The sequence below is a fragment of the Mesocricetus auratus genome, unplaced genomic scaffold (assembly GCF_017639785.1).
Source record: "Mesocricetus auratus isolate SY011 unplaced genomic scaffold, BCM_Maur_2.0 Super-Scaffold_6731, whole genome shotgun sequence".
NCBI classification, from domain to species: domain Eukaryota; kingdom Metazoa; phylum Chordata; class Mammalia; order Rodentia; family Cricetidae; genus Mesocricetus; species Mesocricetus auratus.
Window position 1 is genome coordinate 2,848,969 of NW_024429185.1, and position 18,736 is coordinate 2,867,704.

At 51.5% G+C, this 18,736-nt stretch overlaps 1 protein-coding gene across 1 annotated transcript in view; it reads right to left on the reverse strand.

The window, feature by feature from the left end:
• Positions 1–17,246, reverse strand: part of Nwd1 (NACHT and WD repeat domain containing 1) — a 68,699-nt gene extending 51,453 nt beyond the window's left edge. Inside the window, 2 exon segments of the mRNA XM_040742155.1 lie at positions 10,706–10,791; positions 16,716–17,246. Of these exon segments, the coding sequence (XP_040598089.1) occupies positions 10,706–10,789 (84 nt within the window). The 5' untranslated portion in view covers positions 10,790–10,791; positions 16,716–17,246.
• Positions 17,247–18,736: the final 1,490 nt, after the last annotated feature.

The following is an 18,736-nucleotide window of genomic DNA, read 5'->3' on the forward strand; positions in this document are numbered from 1 at the left end:
CATCAGGCAAGCTTTAAAAAATTGTAAATACTATATCACCACATCAAGGCCTGTTTGAGCTACATAGAGACCCCGTCTCGAGGGAGAAGGAAAGAGAAAAGAAAAGAAAGGTTTATTAAAAGCAAGTTTGTGGGGCTGGAGGGCCGCCCTGGTTTCAAGTACTTGCTGTTCCCCCAGAGATCTGAGTTCGATTCCCAGAACTGTACTGGGTATGGCACAACAGCCTGGAACTCCAGCTCTGGGAATCCAAAGTCCTCTCTGGCCCCCGGACACCTGCACACACACACACACACACACACACACACACACACACACACACACACACATTAATAAAATAATGCAGAGGCAGGCGGATCTCTGTGAGTTCGAGGCCAGCCTGGTCTACAGAGTGAGTTCTAGGACAGCCTCTAAAGCAATACAGAGAAACCCTGTCTTGAAATACAAAACAAAACACAAAAAGGGGCTTGGTAGGGCAGAGGCCAAGCCTGGGTTGGCAGAGTGCTTGCCTGGCTGCGCTAAGCCCTGGGCTGTCTAGCAGATGGGGCTGGGACGTGCCTTTCATCCCTGAACTTGGAAGCAGGGGTATCCAGAGTTTAAGACCATCCGTATTGAAGTCAGTGTCAGCCTGGATTTCACCAGACCCTGTCTGAGCAATTGAAAAATTCTGTAGGAAGCTGGGTGTTTCTGAAGGAGAGCATGTCCAAGCTCACTGGGAACAGGCTTTTGGAGGGAGGGCATTGAGACCAGAAGGACATGACCCAGTCAGTTCTCCTTAGCAACCACACGCAGGCCAGTTCCACCTTTGCCACTGGCTGGCAGGGGGCTGGGAGAGGTGGAGGAGGGGCTGGGAGGCTGCAGGGCTGTTCCAGTGAGGCTGGGATGACAGACAGAAGACAGGGTTCAGGGAGGGGCTCCACCTTTGTCGGTTCTGTAGCCAGAGAGAAAGAAATGCAAACCCTGAGCGACTGCAGCAACAGGAACAGAGGCTGAGAGGAGCGGGCAGGGGAGAGGCGGTGAGGGTGCAGCCTCCAGGGGTGCAGCCTGGTGCTTGTGCCACCTGACTGGGGCACCGGCAAGGGTGTTAAAGCGACAGGCACAGGGCTTTCATGAGCCCTCATTGTGTAAGATTCCCTTTCTGTCACTGTTTTGTTCTGGTGACCCGTGCGCATGGGAGCGTGTGTGCATGTGTGCGTGCGTGTGTGTTTGTGTGTGTGTGTGTGTGTACATGCAGAGCCTCGAGGTCGGCCATGTCTGGTGTCTTCCATTACTCCTCGACATCTTGGTTTTTGAGACAGGGTCTCTCAGGTTGGACTGCATGACCATGGAGCTCCGGGGCTGTTGGGCTCCTGACCCCCATGTCACATGCCACTGCACACAGTTTCTATGTGGGTGCTGGGGATCAGAACTCAGAGCTTCATTTATACTTGCAAGGTAATCCCTGTCCTTTCTCAGGAGTCTATCAAGAATGGAGTTGGGCTTTCTGCCTCCTCTGCCGCCATGGCTCCACCGGAAAGCCTGTGGAGAAGGGAGCTCAAAACAAGGCTGGCTTTGAAGTTCACCCTGACTGCACCCTGGAGAAGAAGGAGCCACGGGTGCTGCCAATTCCAAGCAGTTCCTCCTGTAGAGACTCAAAGAGACCTGGGAAGCTGGTGAAGGGGTGTGGCAGTCGAAGGGCAGGCCCCAGAGCAAGATCATTGTGGCTTCTCAGGTGTCTGTCCCCAAACCACAGTCTCTGAGACCACTGCTGAGAGCTGGGCGGTGGCGGCACAGCCTTTAATCCCTGAGGTAGACAGGGCTTGAGGCCAGCCTGGGCTACAGAGTGAGTTCCAGGCTACCCAGGGCTACACAGAGAAACCCTGTCTCAAAAAAAAAAAGAAAGAAAGAAAAGAAAAAGGAAGGAAGGAAGGAACAAGGAAAAAGAGAGCTCTGAGCTGCTTTACTGTAGGCTCAAGACACATTGGTCTAGAATGTTTTATGTGACTTCATTCACAAAATTTAGGCAAACAACAAGAATGGGGTGGCCTGTAGAAACCCCGACTTGCTTGGTGGTGGCTGGGTAATGGCAGATCTCTAAGATGATTTGAGGCTCTGCCTGCAAAAGCCAGGCCCGGTGATACATTCTGCACTCCTAGAGCTGAGGACCCCAGGGCTGGGTATGAGGCAGCCAGGTTGGCAAGCTCCAGGCAGTGAAAAATGCTGTCTCCAAAACCAAATGATGGCACCTGGGGAATGATACCCAACTGTGACACCTGGTCTACACACACACACACACACACACACACACACACACACACACACACACACGCGCGCGCGCGCGCGCGCGCACACACACTCACATGCACACACGCACACACACGGGAACGCTGATAAAGAGATGAGGAGAGCAATACAGAGCAAGAAGGTGGCCTCTTGTTAAAATATTATAAGGGCGCCGGGCGTTGGTGGCGCACGCCTTTAATCCCAGCACTCTTGAGGCAGAGGCAGGTGGATCTCTGTGAGTTCGAGGCCAGCCTGGTCTACAGAGCGAGTTCCAGGGCAGCCTCCAAAACAATACAGAGAAACCCTGTCTCGAAAAACCAAAAAAAAAAAAAATATATATATATATGTATACATATATATATATATATATATATATATATTACGAAGGGCTGGAGACGGCTCAGAGGTTGCGAGCACTGGCTGCTTCCACAGAGGACTCAGGTTCAGGCTCAATTCCCGGCTCCCACAGGCAGCTCACAACTGTCCGTAACTCCAGTTCCAGGGAATCTGACGGCCTCTCCTGGCCTCCAGAGTTACTACACACATAAGGTGCATAGACTTACATGCAGACAAGCACCCAATGGCATAAAATCATTAAGCAAACCTTGCTTAAAAACGACTAGGATGGCTGGCATGGTGTCACATAGGGGGCATGAGTATACACATATGTTGGGGACTGCTAGAACCTTGAACAAAATGGAGTCTGTCAACCGTTTCTTGGCCTTCCGCCTACGTGACTGTGAGCACACATGCCCTTGAGACAAAGGAAAAGGCTAACCATTAAAGTTAAATTTACACAGGGCAGCCCACCCGCCTAGCCAGAGGGAAGTACCCTTACAGAGTAATTGTCTTTGTTAACAAAAGATTAAAGTGTTCCATTGAATACTTCCTACCCCTCCCTAATTCCTGCACCTGACTTACGCTGACAAGCATTTGTGGAATGCAACTAATGACTGATGGAAAATTACAGCTTTGTCTTTACCGTATTTGGTGTATATTTGAATTGAGACTTGATTGACATGCTTGTACCACCCCCTGAGGTCCTTCCTCTATAAATTCCAGCGCCCCAAAAAATAAAGGCTCTTGATCAGCGAACGTTGTCTTGAGCCTGATTTCATTAACCTCTTGAAGTTCACTTTCCAGATCGGATCTGCTCGTGAAGGCCCACTAAATTAGTAGCGACCCTCATCACCTCACCCCCGCGGGTCGGGGGTCCCTTCCTGGGGGTCGCAACTGGCGCCCACGTGGGACACGAGTTACAGACCACCGATCGGACGGCAGAGGCGCGACGAGTCCGGAGCCCACTCATAAGGCGTCAGGTAAGCCCCATCCGGGTGGCGCAGAGTAGGGTTAGTCTAATGACCTAGGTTAACACCGCCGTCCCATCCGTCCCGCGAAAATGGGGACTAGTATCAGCACAGAAGCTAGATTTATTAAAGGAATTCAGAAAGAATTAAGAGATAGATACACTGAGGTTAAAAAAAAATAAGGAAGCCATATTTATTAAAGGAATTCAGGAAGAATTAAGAGATAGAAACATTGAGGTTAAGAAAAAAGATTTACTTAAGTTTTTGCTTTTTGTACATGAAGTTTGTCCCTGATTTGTCATTACCTGTCCAAAAATAGTTTGCAGTACTTGGGAACAAGTCGGGGCCGAATTAACTAATTATTTCGAAACCAAAGGCTCTGAAAGCGATAAAAAGATTATGCAGCAGTATTGGGATCTCTTAAAAAGTATCATTGTTAACTCGGAGGAAAGCCCCCAAAATGAACAAATTCTTAAAGATGCCCAACAACATCTAGAGGTCACTTCCCAAGGGTGTTCTAGTTCCAGCTCCAGGGCAAGTTCTGTTGCTGATCTTTCTAAAGATTGTTCCTCTTCTTCTGCTAACTCTGGCTTTGATAAACTTCCTACTTCTCCTTCTGATCAACCTACTTCATTTGCCCCTAAAGTTCGCTCTCTAGCCACCGGTATCTACCCCTCCCTACGGGCTCTCACCTCTGCTCCTCCTGAGGAACCTCTGGATCCTGGGGACGCCCAGGAGCTAGAGGAAGGGGCTGCCGCCTACCTTCGGGCACAAGGTCTCTCTGGCCACGAGACCTCCTGCCTACGATCCTTCCTAGCTCCCTGATCTTCCTCAACCTTTTGCTCCCAAATACTCCTCCACTGTTGATTCTCTTGTTTCCTCTCTCTCGTTCAAGCTCTCAGCGACAAGTTTTCACAGCTCCTCTCCTCGGCATCACGTAAACTCCAGTTCCCTCTTTTTGACCCTGAAGGGTAGGGAGCTGAACCGCCTCTCCCTGCTAGACCTCTTCCTGCGGCACAGGGGCAACCACGCACTAGACAGGCGGCTTGAGCTGAAGAAGCGGCTCGCCTGATCCCGATGATAGAGCGGGCCTTGGCTATAGCCCCCCTGCTCAAAATTTTCAGTAGTGGTTACTACCTCCCCTGTACCCCACCCCACCCCACCCCCGCCCCGGCAGATAAAATCACCTGGATAAATGATGATCCTGTCTGGGTAGGGCAATAGCCTCTGGTCAAAGAAAAATTAGAAGCAGCCCAGCAGCTTGTGCAGGAGCAATTCAATGCTGGCCATATAGAACTCTCCACATCTCCTTGGAATACCCCTATTTTCGTTATCAAAAAGAAATCAGGTTTGTGGATGCTTTATTTTTGGAAGCCACAGATGTAGTTTTTCTGGATGAATTGTTTTTCTTATAGATGTATCGGTGTGGTATGCTTTTGCATTGATCTACAGGGTGATTTAAATTTTATTTTTACAAGCAGTTTTTCAATCAAATTCTATATTTGATACAATGTGTTAAAGGTAGATCAGCCTAGAGTCATGCAGCTAACAGCTGGGACCCCTGAGTGTCTAGGAGTCCTTAGAGGCTAGGTGGCCTCTCTTGGTAGTCCCTGTGGTGGTAGCGCTGGCTGGTCACAGGAACGAACCTTCAGGGCCCTCAGCATGGCCCTGAACTCTTGGATTGTTACAAGGATTTTTCATGGGCATTTTGCTACACGGGCAGTGGACAATCCCAGTAGTCCCAGGCATGCCATAAGCAACCTTTCTGTGATCTCTCCCTAACTCATTTTTCACACCTATAAAAAAAGAAATGTGCCCTGAGTAGATGTTACACTCCCTTGGTGTTCATATGCCTCATTTGCAAATGCAAACATTTTGTTTATGTTTTAAACCCTTCCCCAAAGTAACTGTGCTGGCTGGCTCACCATAGACAGTACACATGTAGCTCTGTCGTGGGCATCCTGTGGCAGGCATGTTGATCCTGTAAATTGCACTGATCTTGTGCTGGGACATTGCCTTGCTTTTACGATCCCAACACATTTCAGTATTATATGCTAGAGTGTGCGGACTAGACTCTGCTCTCTCGAGCACTGTGGAATGGCCTCGTCTGGCTTTCCAACAAAAAGTTTTCCACCTCTGAACAGCATGCTCTTTAAGACCTAAAGAGAAGGCTTGAATGTAAACGTATTAGTTAGTAGTCTTTGTGACACTTTTGGTCTGTTTAGTTTTCTTATGATTGGCCAGACCCCCAAAAGTATGTCATTCTAGTTCCATGTGGCCTTTGTCAGGTTGGACAGCATCTAAATGGCCCAGCTAGTGTTACCAGGCCATTGCTGCATTTCTTTAGCCAGTCCTAAACTTAAAGCTGTGAGGTCACTGCTGTGTCACAGTGTCGTTTATGATACATCCATGGGTGGCAGGGGCACCTGAAGCCTTGTGACCCTGCTGGGTTCTAAGTCCATGCTCTATTCAGCCCCACACAAACTGTCTGTGGTCAGGGTACCCAGTGTCTGAAACTAAAGGAGCTTTTACACTCAAACCGCTGTGTATGTGTGTATGTATATGTGTGTGTATGTGCGTGTGTGTGTGGTCAGTGCCATTACAGAGCCTTCACTTTGTGTCTTTGGATTTGTTCTGCCATTTTATTGTCTCTCAAGTTGAATGTATCAGCTTAGCCAAATCACTACAGAAGGTGGTTTCTAAAAACCTTTCAGACAGATGCATAAAAGCTACCTCTGACTTCTCTTTGGTTTGTGTTTGATCAGTCTAACTCTTTACAGTTAGCACAACAGGCTCATAGATTACATCACCTTAATGCACAAACACTTAGGCTACAATATTCCATCACTCGTGAACAGGCTCGAGAGATAGTTAAATCGTGCAAAGCTTGCCTTTCCCTTTTGCCTGAGCCTCATACAGGAGTCAACCCCGTGGTCTTGTGCCTGGTGAGCTTTGACAATTGGATGTTACTCATTATTCTGCCTTTGGTAATCTTAAATATATTCATGTTACGGTGGATACCTTTAGTGGCTTTGTTTGTGCCTCTCTCCAAACAGGAGAGGCCACCAAAGACGTTATTGCCCATATTTTACATTGTTTTACTATTATTCCCGTCCCTATCGCCATTAAAACTGACAATGGCCCAGGGTACATTAGTTCTAAATTTAAGGATTTTTGTAAAAAATTTGGCATTACCCACAAAACAGGAATTCCCTTTAACCCTCAAGGACAGGGAGTTGTAGAGCGAGCTAATCAGACCTTAAAAAATATGCTCTTTAAGCTTTCTTCCGAAAGCGAAACCCTGTACGCTCGCAAAGGCATCGCCTACTTTTAAATCATGTACTTTTTGTGCTCAATTTTCTCTCTCTGGACAACAATGGCCGATCAGCTGCTGATTGGCTCTGGCACCCTTCCACCCGTGAAAACTTTCGACAGGTACTCTAGAAGGATGTGCACATGGGCCAATGGCTCGGTCCTCACCCAGTCCTTATCTGGGGAAAAGGACATGCTTGCGTTCATAACACCAGCAATGGAGAAACGCGCTGGCTTCCAGACAAACTGGTCAAGCTTTATAACCCTCCCAGGGAAAGAGCCCCTGAGGAATCTCCTGTTTTCTCTTTCAGATGCCGGTCCAGTCTCCACCGCGGACCTCATCCTTCAGATGGTCAACGCCTCAGCCCAGGCACTCGCCAACACCACCTATGAGCGCTGCTGGATTTGCTATTCGCCCATCCCTCCATTCTACGAAGGAATTGCAGCCTTCGGCTCACCCATCTACACCAACGACACCAATCTGCTTCGCTGGGGCACGCAGCCACAACCACGTGGCATGACCTTAGGACAGGTCGTTGGATCTGGACTCTGCCTTTTGGGACCACGTATGCTTCCCCCCACCCCGCTGTTAGAAGCATGTACTCAAACCATGCAAGTTGCTGCTCATGCTTCCTTTCTTATTGCCCCCAACCTCACCTTTTTTGCTTGCTCCACAGGGTTATCCCCGCATATTATTGTAGATGTTTTTCTTGCGCACAAGGACTACTGCGTCCTTGTTGTACTTGTGCCCAAATTGACTGTTCGCCCTGAATCTGATTTATTGCCCCAAAGTGATCCAACTGTAACTCTCTCTCGCCAAAAAAGAGAGCCGGTCACCGCCCTCACACTAGCCATATTGGTTGGTCTGGGTGCAACAGGTGCTGGCACAGGAATTTACTCCCTAATCCACACAAAGGACTCTATTAATGCTCTAACCCGCACTGTTATTAGAGACGTAGATGAGCTAAAAAGAGGTTTAGATTACTTGGAACAAACTGTTGGTTCCTTAGCTGAAGTGGTACAACAAAACCGCCGAGGTCTCGACCTCGCCTTTTTGCGGGAGGGAGGAGTTTGTGCCGCCCTTAAAGAGGAATGTTGCTTTTTCAAAGACAAATCAGGATTAGTTAGAGATAGTATCAGAAGAGTTGAACAGAGTCTGGAAGAAACAAAAAGAAATTTGGATCAAAGTGAATCTTGGTACAAAAATTGGTTTTCTACCTCTCCCTGGCTATCGACTTTGCTGCCTAGTTTGTTAGGACCTTTTATTGGCCTTATGTTACTTATTTCCTTTGGTCCTTGGGCATTTCGACGCCTTACTGGTTTTGTTAAAAATCAGGTTGATGAGGCTACCAAAAATTCAGTTCAGGTTCACTATCAGCAGCTCTCTCAACAAGACCCCGAAGAACCTGAGGCTGTAGACAAACCTACATTCCAGCCTTTGAGCTTTCAGGAGTTTGAGTACCTGGCCAACCGCCCGCGTTCACTCTGCTCCAGGCTGTGGAGATGCTTAAGACGGGGATAGCTTGGTGCCAGAATCTGGGAGCAAACATGGCTCTCTAAACATTGCCGGCAAAAACTTAATTCGTATCCTCTCTCGCCATGTCCAGAACTGGAAGCCCACCAGGTAACCTAAGACAGGCACTCCACCCAATTGCTCTCTTCTTTTACTATATAGAAAAGGGGGAGATGTTGGGGACTGCTAGAACCTTGAACAAAATGGAGTCTGTCAACCGTTTCTTGGCCTTCCGCCTACGTGACTGCGAGCACACATGCCCTTGAGACAAAGGAAAAGGCTAACCATTAAAGTTAAATTTACACAGGGCAGCCCACCCGCCTAGCCAGAGGGAAGTACCCTTACAGAGTAATTGTCTTTGTTAACAAAAGATTAAAGTGTTCCATTGAATACTTCCTACCCCTCCCTAATTCCTGCACCTGACTTACGCTGACAAGCATTTGTGGAATGCAACCAATGACTGATGGAAAATTACAGCTTTGTCTTTACCGTATTTGGTGTATATTTGAATTGAGACTTGATTGACATGCTTGTACCACCCCCTGAGGTCCTTCCTCTATAAATTCCAGCGCGCCCCAAAAAATAAAGGCTCTTGATCAGCGAACGTTGTCTTGAGCCTGATTTCATTAACCTCTTGAAGTTCACTTTCCAGATCGGATCTGCTCGTGAAGGCCCACTAAATTAGTAGCGACCCTCATCACCTCACCCCCGCGGGTCGGGGGTCCCTTCCCGGGGGTCGCACACATACGCACTGGAGAAAGCAGGAATGTCGATCGTACGGGCTGTCTCCTCAAAGGGGAATGACACCCGCTTCCCACTGAGAAGGCAGCGGGAGAGCTGCTACTCACCTGGGGACCAGATCCCAAAATGCTTGCCCCAGACTCTGCCTCTCTAGACCCTCATCCTTGTTTCTCAGTCACTAGTGCCTACCCTGAGGGAGACGCCACCAGTGCCCACCCTGAGAGAGACGTCACTAGTGCCCACCCTGAGGGAGACGTCACCAGTGCCCACCCTGAGGGAGACGTCACCAGTGCCCACCCTGAGGGAGACGCCACCAGTGCCCACCCTGAGGTAGATGTCACCAGTGCCCACCCTGAGGGAGACGTCACCAGTGCCCACCCTGAGGGAGACGCCACCAGTGCCCACCCTGAGGGAGACGTCACTAGTGCCCACCCTGAGGGAGACGCCACCAGTGCCCACCCTGAGGGAGACGTCACTAGTGCTGACCCTGAGGGAGATGTCACCAGTGCCCACCCTGAGGGAGATGTCACCAGTGCCCACCCTGAGGGAGATGTCACTAGTGCCCACCCTGAGGGAGACGTCACTAGTGCCCACCCTGAGGGAGATGTCACTAGTGCCCACCCTGAGGGAGATGTCACTAGTGCCCACCCTGAGGGAGATGTCACTAGTGCTGACCCTGAGGGAGACGCCGCATGGCCTTCACAGCCTGCTTGACTACACTGTGTTGGGCGGGCAGAGATCACAGCAGACTCTGGGCCCTTAGGCTGTGGGCCCCATCCTCACGGTGGAGGTCACATGTACTTCGCAAAGAGTTTCAATGTAGTCACACCTTCAGCTTTATTGTACCCATGGTTGGGACTATTGTCACCAGGAACTTTTTTCAAAGCTGTACTATACTTAAATATGCCTAAAGTAAGCAGCGCAGGACCGGACTCCAGAAGCCTGATCCAGCCCAGCCAAGTCTTGCTGAACTGGGCTTCCTAGTTGCCTCTCACAGGTTGTTTCTCTGCTGACTGTGGTGTTTGTAGGGACCCCACTGTGGCGCACGCCTTTAATCGCAGCGCCCGGGAGGCAGAGGAAGATGAAGCTCTTGGAGAGGTAGCTCAGTTGGTAGTGTTTGCAGGTCAGCTGGCAGAGTGCCTAACTAGCACACATGAACCCCAGGGGTCCATCTGCGTCACTGCAGAAATGGCTTGGTGGCACACTTCTGTCACCTGTCACCTGGGAGGAGGTGAAGGTAGGAGAATTATGAACTCAGGGTCATCCTCAGCTACACAGTTTGAGTCCAGCCTGGACTAAATGAGACCTCATCTCAAAAGACAAAACAGCCGGGCGGTGGTGGCACACACCTGTAATCCCAGCACTGGGGAGGCAGAGGCAGGCGGATCTCTGTGAGTTCGAGGCCGGGCTGGACCGACAGCCTCCAAAACAATATAGAGAAACCCTGTCTCGTAAAAACCAAAAAAAAAAAAAAAAGACAAAACAAAAAACATTTTGAGTTTTGAGACCCAAAGCTAAAGCGTCCAACAGATGACAAGGGGTGGTGTGACTCCCCAGTGACCACAGCGCTTACCTCAAATGTCAAGCCGTGCTTCTGGCAGAAGCTCTGCACCTCGGGGTAGGCGGTACACTGCAGAACTTCCCGCTCTGTGTCCATATCTGCAAGGCACAACCAGGAGCATGTTAGAGAGAAGATTCCAGAAGTCTGCCCCGCCCCTACTGAGCTCTGTGTCTCATCAGACCCCTGCAAGGTTGGAGTCGTCCTAAATATCAAAAAATATGGAAGAAGGCTGGGTGTTGGTGGCACATGCCTTTAATCCCAGCACTCGGGAGGCAGAGGCAGGTGGATCTCTGTGAGTTCGAGTCCAGCCTGGTCTACAGAGTAAGTGCCAGGACAGCCTCCAAAACAATACAGAGAAACCCTGTCTCGAAAACCCCCCAAAAAATATGGAAGAAGAGGAGGGGGGAGGAGGAAGAGGAGGAGGGAGGAAGAGGAGGGGAGGAGGGAGGAGGAAGAGGAGGGGGAGGAGGGAGGAGGAAGAGGAGGAGGAGAGGAGGAAGAGGGGGAGGAGGAAGGAGGAAGAGGAGAGGATGAGGGGGAGGAAGAGGAGGAAGAGGGAGGAGGGAAAGGAGGAGGAAGAGAAGGGGAGGAGGAGGCAGGAAGAGGAGGAAGGGAGGAGGGAAGAGGAAGAAGAAGAGGGGGAGGGAGGAGGGAGAGGAGGAGGGAGGAGGAAGCAGAAATATGGGGCCAGCAAGATGGCTCAGCAGTAAAGGCGCTTGCTGCCAAGCCTGCCCCACAGGACAGAAGGAAGGAGCTGACCTCTGACCTCTGACCTCCATGCACCTGTGCTGTCCTGGTGCACACATAACGCTCTCCCCAGGAAGACCACACACACAAAATTATTGAAACCTAAAAGTTACATGGAATCAAACCAAATAAACCAACCACCCTGGGTCACCTGGAGTCCCCTGTGTGAGCTCCATCAAAACCACAGCCCCAGACACTCTCAGGCCCAGCCCAGCAGGTTGAGCCCAGGCTAAGTTAGGGCGGCCAGATAAAATGTAAGCATGGCTGGGAACATCTGGCTCAGATGCTGTCGGACCCAGCACGATGGAGGCCCTGGACTTCACCCCTTGGACTGCAACAAAACAAGAGACCTTCCAAATGCAGACAGTACTCTCAACAAGCCAGGCAAGCAAGATCACGCGCAAGTGCAAGCTCTGCTTGTAACACACTGAAGGCTTGTTCCCAGTTCCCCCCTGAAATGCCGCCTGAGCCAGGTGGGTTTGCTGTGTTGACAGAGAACCCAGAGCTTCACTCCCCCAGACCCTCATGGGGCATTCTTGGCAGGGGCTCCACCCCCTGAGCCACACCCCCAGACACTCACTGAGGAATTCTAGGCAGGGGCTCTACCACAACCAAAAAATAAATGATTCAAAAATACCTATTCGGATTCTGACTTGGGAGCAGTGCAGAATGGGATGAGTCTGGGATCTGTCCCCCACACACTTGTTCCTTTCCCAATCTGTCTTATCAACTTTATAGACTATTTGAATGTGCTCATATAACCCTTATCATACAATAAATTCAGGCCCAGAGCCTTGCTGAGCAGGAGGGATACATCGAGAGGCAGTGAAGTCTGAAGTCAGGAGCTTGCACATAAGTTCACCATCTGAACTTTTCAGGCACGTGCAGAGCTCGGGAAAGCTGTCTAGCATGCATGTGTGGATCTGAACTTTTCAGAGCTCGGGAAAGCTGTCTAGCATGCATGTGTGGATCTGAACTTTTCAGAGCTCGGGAAAGCTGTCTAGCATGCATGTGTGGATCTGAACTTTTCAGAGCTCGGGAAAGCTGTCTAGCATGCATGTGTGGATCTGAACTTTTCAGAGCTCGGGAAAGCTGTCTAGCATGCATGTGTGGATCTGAACTTTTCAGAGCTCGGGAAAGCTGTCTAGCATGCATGTGTGGATCTGAACTTTTCAGAGGTCGGGAAAGCTGTCTAGCATGGAGACCCGAAGTTCAGTCCCCAGCACTAAGACACCAAAATATCAAAAGAAATGTGCAATCCATGTGGCAGACAATAATGGATTTTCAACAGTGTCCTCAGTCACTTGTCACACAGCCGGTACTGAAAAGATAAACAGGGCTGGTCACACTTTTAATCCCAGCACTCGGGAGGCAGAGGCAGGCGGATCTCAGTGAGTTTGAGGCCAGCCTGGTCTACAGCGTGGGTTCTAGGACAGTTAGGACTCACAGAAAAATCCTGCCTTGAAAAAATATATTTTAAAAAAAGTGAATAGATAAAATAAGGATTGACTGGTAAAATACACTGTACTTTGGAAGGGAAAATGGTAACACTCAGAGCGTGTGTCTTCCAGCAACTGGAGCAGATTTAAGGTAAGCTTTGCACTTGAAGACGCTCGTCTGGATCAAGCTGAGAAAATGGACCATTATTCATTGGTGTCCTATGGTGCACCATGCCTGGTGACTGGGTTGTGTGCTCGCTGACAGGGCTGTGTGCTCAGCGAATTCAGCCCGTATCATGGACATAACTGCTAAAGTAATTACATCACGGGAATAGGGAGCTACTGCAGATCAGGCATTTTCATGTGCAGTTTTATTTAATGTGAAGAACACACAGCTCTATGCAGCTGTGTGCAGCTGGCACTGGATCAGAGCGAGAACCAACATAAGCATGGGGCCATCAGGATGGCTCACTGGGACGGCTCATTGTGTGACGGGAGTTGCCACCAAGCCTGAAGACCCAAGTTCAATTCCTGGGACCCACCTGGTGGGAGGAGAGAGCCAGCCCCTGAAAGCTGTCCTCTGTGTGTGACTCCTGCACACGTCCCCCACATATAAATAAAGGTGTAAAGACCAGGGCGGACCCAGGAATGCAGCTCACTAGCAGAGTGCTTGCCTAACACAACTGGGTTTAATCCCCAAAACAGCATAAACAATGAATAAACAAAAAAGAAATCTTTTCTAAAAGAAATGCTTGGGCAGGGGGTTAGGGTGTGGCTCCAAGGGAGGACTTTTGTGGGTCACCAGCCTATGTCTATTCACACACGTCTCTTGGAGGACCCCATGAGGTAGAGCCACCATGGAGAGTGTCTGTCTGTCCCAAGCCCCCAGCGGCCCTTACCTGAGACGGCAGAGCTGATGAAGACGGCCACACTGCTGCTGGTAGAGGGTGCCGGGAGCGAGACCGCCTGACCCCGGAGAAGCCGCTGGCGAGTGCCAGGGCTGAGGGGGCCCACACTCATGCTTCCCACCCACCTGGATGATTCTTCCCCAGGACCTGAGACCCAAGGACCTCACACCAGCAGCTGAGGATGCCCCCTGGGAGGCCGGCCAGGCACGGCCACCGCAAGCAGGGGCATATCTCAGGCTCTGTGGCTGCGTTGGTCACTGCAGCGTTCCCTCGGGGATGCCAGGATGTGGGACCGCGGCTTTCCCAGTGTTGCTGGATGTTGTTGCCTTCTTCTGGCACCAGAGTCTTCTTCCAGTTTCTCATGGAAGCTTCAGTGGTCGCCATAGTAACCACAGTTCTGAGCACTGGGCATTGGAGCCCGGGGACCAGACAGTCTTTCCAACACCTGGCTCCCCTGGGGCCTCTGTGTAAGTTGAGCCTGAGCCCAGGTGTGCAGAGGGAGGCCAGGGGTTTCTGGGAGCCACGGGAAGCCCTGGCATTGGATAGACACTCCACTGCATGCCACCCTGTCTGTGCCTCTCATAAGCCAGTGTTCATGCACCGTGGAAGTTATGCAAGAAGGTTATCCCACCTGGAGCAGTACGCCATCCCAGAACGCGTCAATGTCTGCAGAATTTATGGTTGTCAGGAATAGATGTGCCAAGAACATCAAGTGAGCAGAAGGCTGGAGGCGTGGCTCGGGGGTAGACCCCCTCCCCTGAAGAATCCCCCAGTGAGGGGCTGGTGGTGTGGCTCAGTGATGGAGCCCTGCCTAGAATCCTCCAGTGACCATTGTGGGTGAGACTCAGACATAGTCTGTTTTTCTAGCCTGGATAAGATCCTAGACCAACTGTTCTCTATCTGTGGGTCATGACCCTCTTGAAAAACCCATCTCCAAAAATATTTACAGTGATGAAGCAGCAATGAAAGTAGTTGTGCAGTTGGGGTCACCACAGCACGAGGAGCTGGGAAGGGTGAGGACTATTAGGGGACTGGGAAGGGTGAGGACCACTGGGCCAGGCTGACTCTCAGCGGATGGGCGATGGGGAGGAGAACGGAGACAGGGCAGGCAAGGAAGGAAATCTCCCTGTCTGACTCTCGCTCCCATCTCCCAGCCTTACGGTCCCAGTGGCAGAGACTGAACCTGTGTGTTGTCTTCTTAGGGTGTGGAAGCATCAAGCCTCCTGGCCCGGGCAACCGCCCCATCTTCTGTGAATTGGGAGTAAACCCCTCATAAGCACTCTGTGGTCTGTGGGAGAGTGAATGTCAAGGCAGCCATCGTGACAGGCGTATGTGCTAGGCACTGAGAACACATGGATTCGCAAGGACCAAACAGAGTGAGCGCTTGATGGACAGATAGAGAGAGAGAGACAGAGACAGAGAGAGATAGAGACAGAGACCGAGATAGAGATAGAGATAGAGAGAGATAGAGATAGAGACAGAGACAGAGATAGAGAGAGATAGAGACAGAGAGAGATAGAGACAGAGACCGAGATAGAGAGAGAGAGAGAGACACAGAGATAGAGATAGAGAGAGAGACAGAGAGAGATAGGGATAGAGATAGAGACAGAGACCGAGATAGAGATAGAGAGAGATAGAGACAGAGACCGAGATAGAGAGAGATAGATAGAGACAGAGACCGAGATAGAGACAGAGACAGAGATAGAGATAGATAGAGATAGAGATAGGGATGTGCACTGTATTACTCTGTATGCTATTTACATGAGATACTAATATGTACTAAAGGAATGGCTTGGTGGTCACATGTATGATCCCAGCACTCTGGAGAGTGAGGCAGGAACGTCATAAGTCTCAGGCCAGCCTGGGTATATAGTGACATCAGTTCCCAGCACCCACGTAGTGCCTTCCACGTGGCACTGGTAACTGGTAATTCCAGTTCCAGGGGCTCTGACGCCCCTTCTGGCCGCTGAGGCCATCGCACACATACACAGGCAGGCAAAACATCCATACACATAAAATGAAATAAATAACTCTTCTTTTAAAAAGCAGAACTAAACAAAAACTACAGGGCTGGCAAGGGGGATCAGAGGTTAAAGGTGCTTACGTCTAAGTCTGGTGGCTTGAGTCTGGTCCCCGGGACCAATAGGACAAGGAGTCCACACACAGGCCATGAAAGGAGCCTACTCACACACACAAGACCAGATCACTCCAGCATGTGGCCGAGCGCCTTGGCTACCCCTGCATGTGTTTCCAGGAGGCTCTGAACTCTTTAGCCTTGGTCTTCACAGGAAGACCTGGGGTGTCCTCGTGTGCCCTCTCCCTGGCTGGCTCATTTCTTACGGCACTAAACCACTTCACGGGGGACCTGCCCCATCCGTCCCCACTGCCACCAAAGCACACAAGCAAAAGTGCGCCCAGACACGGTGCCTCCTTGGGGGCAGGGCTCCACTTGGTTCAGATGCCCTGGCCTGAGCAGAACATGGTGGTCCACGCCCGTGACCACAGCACACGGGGTGCTTGCCTGACCCTGCCTCTGTCTGTTATCCTGTGAGTCAGAAGGTAGAGGCAGGAGGATGAGGAGTTCAAAGCCATCCGCACAAACGTGGTGAATTCAAGGACAGTCCGGGCTACAGGAGACTCCATCTCAGAAACTCCAAGGGGTTGGGGGGTGGGGCAGTGCTCAGGGTGTGGATGCTGGAGAAGCAATAGCCCAGCACCAGCCTGGATAACAGGAGATCCTGCCTCAGAAAGGCGGGAGGGAGGGAGGGAGGGAGGGAGGGAGGGAGGGAGGGAGGGAGGGAGGGAGGGAGGGAGGGAGGGAGGGAGGGAGGGAGGGGGAGGAGAAGGGGGGCAAGGAAGAGGAGGAGGAGGATCCACTCCTAGTTTAACCTCAGAGCCTTTGCTCTAAACCAAATCTGTGCAACTCACATTCTTTCCCGTTTTCAAAGCAGAACTCCCATTCTCCTCTGAGATGGTCTCCTCCGGTCGGTCCTGGACTTGATGGGCCCTTTCAGCCATCCCCTGCGGAGTCCTCCCTGTATCAGTGCGGTCTCACCCTCGGCTCAACTCTCCATTTCCAGTGTCTGTTGCCCGGGGAATGCAGCTCTCACTGAGGCACTCCGTGAAGAATCTGCACCTCAGTGGGTCCTTGGGCAATCGTTCTGGCTCCCTGCCTTCCTGCAGACGCCTCAGCAAGAGTAGGGGGTGGGGTGGGGGTGGGGGGAGTCTTCCACAAGCTCAGTGCCCTTCGCAGCACCAGCTCTCCCGGGGATGCCAGCTTCCCTCTTACTGGCAGGCAGGGCGCCCACTCCAAAGACCCTGGGAGACAGAAGTTGCTCGGGCCCAGAGCCCCTGTGTAAACAAGGCTCTGCCTTTCCTGGTAACTTTTGTCTTAGGTTCTTTCTGGTCACCACACCAAGTTCTCCCAGCAACTGGGATAAAGGAAAGGAACCCGCTGAGAAGCGGCCTGGGCTGGGCACCTAGCCAGGCCGGGTGGTTAACTGTTGTGTGCCAGGCTTCACGGCTCTCAGCAGCATGTGCCCTCAATGGGGGCGGGGCGGGGCAGGCTGCTGCCTGGTTTGTACCAGTACCCCGAGGGGAGGTTTCGATCCTATCCCAGGGCCACAAGAAATATGCTCCACGGGCAGAGGGAGGGTCAAAGTTTAAGAGTGATTGCTGCTCACCCTGAGGACCCGAGTTTGGTATGATGCACCCACATCGGGTGTGGCTCATAGCCACCGTTACCTCCATCACCTTCTTCTGGTCTCTGGGCACCGCAGGAACCTGTGCAATGCAGGTCCTGGAGGCCTCAAACTCAAGCCATCCGGTCTGACTAGGCAGCCCCAATGGGGAAGGGTGACGTTTGGGGTTGGGATAGTCTTGGCTGAGTGATGCAGAACACGGAATAGTCACGGTTTCCATTGCCGTGATGCAGAACACGGAATAGTCACGGTTTCCATTGCTGTGATGCAGAACACGGAATAGTCACGGTTTCCATTGCCATGATGAAACACTGCGACCAAAAGCCACTCGGCAAGGCCAGCGTTTGTTTGAGCTTGTGTCCCAGTGACCTGATGCGGAGGCCATGGGGGGAGCTGCCTCTGGCTTGCTCCCCACGGCCTGCTTCCTTACCCATCCCAGGACCACACGCCCAGGGCTGGAGGCAGCCACAGTGAGCTGGGCCCTCCCCCATCCACCACTAACTAAGAAATCACAGTTGTGTGATTATACTTAAGGCCCACTCCCAGGAGGGAAATTGTCCTGCTACTGGAACCTAGCCAGTTTCTCAAGGCCAGTGAGGTCGGGAACGATTAGGGTCTGAATAGGAATGGCTGCCACAGACTGGTGCGTTTGAGTGCTTGGCCTGTAGAGGGTGGCACTGTCAGGAGGTGTGGCCTTGTTGGAGAAAGTGTGTCACTGTGGGGGTGGGCTTTGAGGTCACATATGTTCAAGCTCTGCCCAGGGTGACACACATGCTCCTGCTGCTGTCTGGAGACCAAGATGCAGGACTCTCAGCTACAGCACCAGGTCTGCCTGGACGCTGCCACGCCCCACCGTGATAACAGACTGGACCTCTGAACGGTGAGCCGCCCAATTGAATGTTTTCCTTGCTGTGGTCGTGGCGTCTCCTGACAGCAATAGAGACCTTAACTAAGACGGGCGTTAGAGAACAGTCTGTAGTGCCGCTGAGTAGATGAGCACCTTCCCTACTGAGCTCCACACCTCACCCTCAACACACGCGGGTGCAGCTCCCCCGTGACAGAGGCCTCTTCACGCCCAGTGGAGCCCGGCACAGCAAGCCACCGTGGGGAGACGGCACCTGTGGGAGCACAGCCCAGTGGGCACATTCTCATGACAGCTCCTGCACCTATGGCTCAAGGACATCTGCCTAGAGGGGACGGGAAGATTGCAGGAGCCAGAGCACCAGGAAGTCCACTGCAAAGCGTTGT